The sequence below is a fragment of the Colobus angolensis genome, unplaced genomic scaffold, assembly GCF_000951035.1.
Source record: "Colobus angolensis palliatus isolate OR3802 unplaced genomic scaffold, Cang.pa_1.0 Scaffold25, whole genome shotgun sequence".
Classification (NCBI taxonomy): domain Eukaryota; kingdom Metazoa; phylum Chordata; class Mammalia; order Primates; family Cercopithecidae; genus Colobus; species Colobus angolensis.
In genome coordinates this window covers 2601254-2606990 of record NW_012115710.1, presented here as the reverse complement: position 1 = coordinate 2606990, position 5737 = coordinate 2601254, and the positions used below count along the sequence as shown (strand labels likewise).

The 5737-nt window shown below is 54.0% G+C and overlaps 1 protein-coding gene across 1 annotated transcript; it reads right to left on the bottom strand.

The window, feature by feature from the left end:
- Positions 1–642: 642 nt before the first annotated feature.
- Positions 643–5498, bottom strand: LOC105514700 (sialic acid-binding Ig-like lectin 13). The gene is made up of 7 exons (XM_011946236.1): positions 5465–5498; positions 5020–5400; positions 4563–4841; positions 4289–4336; positions 1443–1697; positions 1020–1113; positions 643–700 (listed from the first exon to the last, which is right to left on the bottom strand). The coding sequence occupies exons 1-7, from the start codon at positions 5496–5498 to the stop codon at positions 643–645; spliced, it is 1149 nt and encodes a 382-aa protein (XP_011801626.1).
- Positions 5499–5737: the final 239 nt, after the last annotated feature.

Sequence of the window (5737 nt, the reverse complement as noted above, 5' to 3'; positions counted from 1 at the left end):
GACTCATATTCTGGTTCTGAGTTTAGAAGTGTCAAACCCTAATAAGGTAAAGAAGTCAGGCTGGTGGGAGCAGAGGAAAGCAAAGAGAGAAAGCAGGTAAGCTACAAGCCTGCCTTTCTTCATGGTTCAGGACAGGTGGCCCTCCTGCGCAAGTAACTCACAATTTTTCTGTGCCTAGCTATCATCAGAACCTCAGCTGATAGAACAAGGTGAGTTAGCTCACTGCAACCTTGACATTATCAGTACTCCATGCATCCCTCTCCAGCACAAGTACCACAGGCCCCTTGCTGGGGCAAGCCTTTGTCTCTTTGCAGTCTGCTCCCCTCTTGCCGGCCTCCCCGTTGCAACATATTTTCATACTTTCTCTAATAAATCTGCAGTTCGACACCTACAACTGTCCTGGTAAATTCTTTCTGTGGCCCATGCCACTGGCCTCAGATAGTCACTTACCTGTGACAAGAGGCGGGACCACTGTGTCATCAGTGGGATGGGGATCCCAGGGGGAGAAGAGCGTTTGGGGAGGGAGATGGGTGTACCATGCTGAGCAGAGCAATCATGGGGGCTATCAAGGGGAGGTGCCCAGTGGGATGCTGGAGGGTGAGATGCCCTCAACACTCACCTGAGAGATTAACCTTTGACAACCTATGCAGCCTCCACACCTGTAGCTGCCTTTGCTGCCTTCCTCCTATGGGACTTCACTCTGAGTGAAAAGACAGGGACCTGTGAGTGTGGCCAAATCAGGGTCCTGTGCTCTGCTAAGGCACTGGAGGAGACTGATGTGGAGAGAGCAGGTTTAGCCCCCAAGACCTCCATGATGAGAGAAGGAACCTCTCACCCTGGACACACAGCAAAGCTGGGTACAGAAAACATTGTCTTGGGTGAAATTCTCACCACAACGGAGCCTCTGTTGGTCCAGGTTCTCTTGACTGGTTCAGGACCCTCCAGCAATGGGACTCAAATTCAGCGTTGTGTCCCCTGCCCTCCCCGCACCTCCCTTTGCTCCCTGGGGCAGTGCTCACTTGAGGACGATGAGACAGAGGAAGAGAAGCAGGATCTTTACAGCGGCCTCCCCGACGGCCACCAGAACCACCTCTGCCGTGGGCCCTGATTTCCCTGCGAAAAGGTGCATGAGGTGGATTCGTCCGCTAAACCACAATTCCTCATCGTTTCGCTCCTGATAATTGGACACAGGTTCTACCAGTTCTACCTGCATCCCTGCACGTCAGAAAACAGCCCAGGGCTTACCTGATCCCCTACCAAGACTGAGCAGCAACAAACAGAAGGCTCTGGCCCTCAAGACATTGCTGGCCTCACAGCTGAGGCTGAGGCTGAGCTGAGCACAGTCCTATTCTCTTGGTGAGCCCGGTGGACTACTTGTTCAGAGGCCTGGGAGTAAAGGTCACTGGGAGAGAGGATCTGGTGCGCAGCCCCTCGACACTCACTCTGCACAAAAAGCCTCAGGGAGACTTGCTGGGAACCCAGGGGGTTCCGAGCTCGGCAGGTGAATTCTCCTTCGTTCCTGAGGTGCATTTGAGGCAGCTCCAGCATCCCGGAGTTGGGCTGTGAGGGGCTCAGGATCAGGTTCTCCTGGGCCCAGCTCAGCCCAGCAGGAGGATTGCTATCAACAGCACAGAGCAAGTGTAGGGACTGTCCTTCCGGGACCTGAAGAGATGATCCATTTCTCAGGGTTGTGGATGCTGAAGAAAAAGAGACAGAGGGTCAGAGGGACAAAGAGGTTGAGGGAAAGAAGAAGAAGGACACCTAAGGAGACCAAACAGAGGAACAGATTCAGACTCACAAGCAAAGACTGATAGACACAGACTGTGAGATGGATCCAGAAAGCGGGGTGAGCCCGGGCTTAGAGCCTGGCTCAGGCCCCCATTTCTGTATATAGCAAGGTTTGGATTTATCTCTGCACTGATGCGCCCTTTTTGGCTGGATTTGTGCCCTAGAAATCACAGAGGGAGGGTCTCAGGCTTTACAGGGCAACCAAATAAGATGTCAGTTTAGGCCCATATTCCATGTCCTCTTCAATGCTCTCGCTGACACCTCAGCTTCCAGGTTCTCCCTGAACCTTCTCGTTCTTTATCTGAGTCCTCACCTGACACTAGTTTACTGACTTATCCCTGTGCCTCTGAGAGGCTCTCACTCCCAGAAATTCAGAGTCTGGTTGGTAGCAGGACTCAGGAACAGGTGCTCATGAGACCACATGACATATGCTGGAGGTGACTCAGGCTCCAGTAGCCTTGGGGATGTCAATGTATATGAGACCATGTAAATTATGTGATCCAGGAAGGCTTCCTGGAGGAGGCATACCTACTTCACACAGGAAGTAGTAGGGTATGGAGGACAAGCAGGGGTCGCTAGATAATGAGGGCTGGAAGGACATTCCGTTAAGAAGGAACAGAAGGTGCAAAAATGACCAAAAGCTGATCACATCCAGAAAATGCAAACAGACCTACAGGGCTGGAGGGAGACAGGGTGTATATGCTGGGGTGGAGGGTGGAGTTCAGACACAAGACACAAGAGGAAAAGTGGAGGGCTCTATCTCGGCTCACTGCAACCTCCACCTCCTGGGTCCAAGCAATTCTCCTGCCTCAGCCTCCCAAGTAGCTGGGATTATAGGCATGCGCCACCACGCCCGGCTAATTTTTGTATTTTTAGTAGATGGGGTTTCACCATGTTGGTCAGGCTGGTCTCGAGCTCCTGACTCAACAGTCCATCCACTTTGACCTCCCAAACTGTTATGGTTACAGGCGTGAGCCACTGCACCCGGCCGAGATTTGTTTTAATAAATTCGGCATGGGGGTAATTGGCACCAATAAAAGAAACCAGAAAGTGTGAATACAGGAATACATAGGTTCCTGTACGTCGGGAAAATCATGGACAGCTAAGAAAAAGCCACATGGGGCTGGGCACGGTGGCTCATGCCCCTAATTCCAGCCCTTTGGGAGGCTGAGGTGGGCGGATCACCTGAGGTCAGGAGTTAGAGACCAGCCTGGCCAACCAACATGGTGAAACACCGTCTCTGTTAAAAATACCAAAAAAAAAAAAAAAAATGTTGCCAGGTGTGGTGGCACGGGCTGTAATTCCAGCTACTCGGGAGGCTGAGGCAGAGGCACTGCTTGAACCCGGGAGGTGGGGTTGCAGTGAGCCAAGGTCCTGCCACTGCATTACGGCCTGGAGGACAAAAGAAAGAAAGACAAAGCGGACATGTATTTGTAATGTGTATTACTAATATTCGGTAACTTCTCAAACTAAAGAGAGACTCAAGAATAAATAACAAAGGTGAAATCACTCTGGAAAGCTGAGAAAAGACTATCAACGGGAGTTCACAGAACAAAAGAATAAAATGGCGCCTTAATGTACAAAAAAATGCAGACCATTCACAGTCAGAGAAACAGTCTTATGAATGTGCACAGGGAGATGCAGATTTTCACCCAATATTGGCAAAGGTCTTAGTATCTAACCCCACACTGGGTTGGTGAGGCTGGGGAAACTCACGCATCCACCCCTTCCTGTTGGCAAGGTGGGCTTGTCCTTTTTAGATGGAAAACAACATGGCCATATCGCTCAATATTCAAAAAACACAATGGCCCAGCTATTTTGCACTTAACGTTCACATACACACTTGTGAAAAGAGATACAGGATAAATCACTATAGCATTCCTCTGCTCAGCTAAGTTAGCGTCATGATCATGAATTCGGAGTTCCACAAAATCAGAGTCCATCTGTGCAGTGGAATCACATACAGCCCTAGAGGAGGGGCGGACAGTCTCACTACTGACGTCAAACCACCTCTGAGATCCTCCAGGTGCACAAACCAAGGCTCAGAGCAGCCTAGACGGACCCTGGTGAATTCTGGTGAGCGGGACGGGCTTCCACGTACAGACTCTGCTGTGCATTTTGAATTTTTGCCCATGTGACAATATCGTCTGTCCAGAAGTATTAGGTCAGAACTACCGGGGAAAATTAAAAGTTGAGGCTGAATGTGTATTCCGGGAGTGGATCATCGAGGCCTTGGGGTTGGGTCTGCTGTGTGACTGTCACCCTGCCCTTGCAGTGGGGCCAAGGGGTGTGTGTGTGTGTGCAGGATTCTGAAGGGAGTGGGGGAGGGGAGGGGACAGTTGCTCAGGTGGCCATTGGGGCTGAGGATGCAGAGAGGCCCTGGGTTCACCCACATGGGGGTCTCAGGTCACCAGGGTGAGTCCAGGATGAGGAGGGACCGGGCCCTGCCCTGAGCAGGAGGCCCTGCTTCCCCAGCCCCAGGGAGGGAGCACCGTCCTACCTGTGCCATCTCCTTGGAAGACAGTCAAGGTCAAGTTCTGAGGAGGGTCTGGGACAGAAAGACACAGCGACCCGCATCACTGTGAGGGCTGGGGACACCGGCCCTCTCTCCCCAGAGATTGCATAAAGAGGGAAGGCAGAGCTCGTGTCCTCCTGACCCCCCACTCCAAGCCCAAATTCTGGGACTCAGCACCTGTGTCCAGCCCTGACCTTCGTCTCCTGCTATCAGCGACCCCACCCCATCAGGGACCTGGGTGTCCTGGCCCAGCTCTCACAGGATATGTTAAGTTGGACGGTCCTGGTCGTGGTTACACCGGCCCCGGGCAAGGTCACCTGACAGGTGAGTCTGCTGCCGTGGTCCCGGGGCTGTGGGATGAGGGTGGCCACCGAGGAGAGGGCTGTGGTGGGGTTCAGCGGGGACACAGAGGCCCCAGTCCAGGAGAAGATGGGGGGTGTCCCCTGCTCACAGGCCCAGGGCACAGAGCAGGTCAGGTTCCTGGGGCGGCCGGACTTCAGGGCCCCTGAGATGAGGATGTCCGGCCTGTGGGTCAGGGCTGGTGAGGAGATGGGGACGCAGGATCAGGAAGGGGTTCTGAGGTGCAGCCCAGGGGAAGCGCAGGCTCTGGTTCAGGTCTTCCCCTGTGCCTGACTCACTTTGCCCTTCCCAGCCCAGCCCTGCCTTGCAGCCCCCATGACCTCTCCCTGTGGCTGCTCCTGGATCCTGTGCCTTACCTGTCACATGCACAGACAGCGGGGGACTTTTGTAATTATATTTCATCCATCTGTCCTCCATATGAAAGAAGTACAAACCACTGTCCCTCCTCCTGGCGTCTCTGATGCTCAGGGAGCAGTTTTTCTCCCTGGGATTACCCAGGAGGCGGAATCGACCCCGCGTCTCCTCCCGGACTTCTCGAACAGGGTCGTTTGTGGCCACTGGAGCATCCCATAAAGGATTGTCTCCTTCCCGGAACCAGTAGCCACGATCACGGTCATGCCTGCTGAAGAGGTACCTCGGACTGAAGAAAGTGCAGGGCACCAGGACGCACAGACCCTCCTGCACCATCACCGACTCCGGCACCTCCAGACGGAATAAGCCCTCCAGAGCCAGGGCCCCTGTGGAGACACGAAGGTCAGGTCAGCTCATCCCCAGACAGCCCCTCTCCCTGGGGCCACTCACCTGCCCACAGCAGGGGCAGCAGCAGCAGCAGCATCTCTGAGGCGGAGGCTCCCTGCGCTCCCCCTGTGAGGACAGAAGGGGAACAGAGTGGAGGAGAAGGGCCGTGGGGCCGAACGGGAAGCTGAGGAGGAAGAGAGACTTCAGTCCTGCACAGAAGAGGAACCTCAGACCCACAAGTCAGAGCTCCTCTCCTCCACACTGATTGGACAGAAACCCCATGGCCCGGAGAACCCAGCGACCGGCCCAGAGAGGAGAGGAGATGGAGCAGAAACT

Excerpts from the sequence above, each read along its gene's own strand:
- LOC105514700 (XM_011946236.1), bottom strand. The coding sequence starts at position 5,498 with ATGCTGCTGCTGCTGCTGCCCCTGCTGTGGGCAG. Across the intron at positions 5,401-5,464 it reads GCTGCCCCTGCTGTGGGCAG|GGGCCCTGGCTCTGGAGGGC; the intron begins GTGAGTGGCCCC and ends GTGTCTCCACAG. Across the intron at positions 701-1,019 it reads CTCTGTCTCATCGTCCTCAA|AGTGAAGTCCCATAGGAGGA; the intron begins GTGAGCACTGCC and ends CTTTTCACTCAG.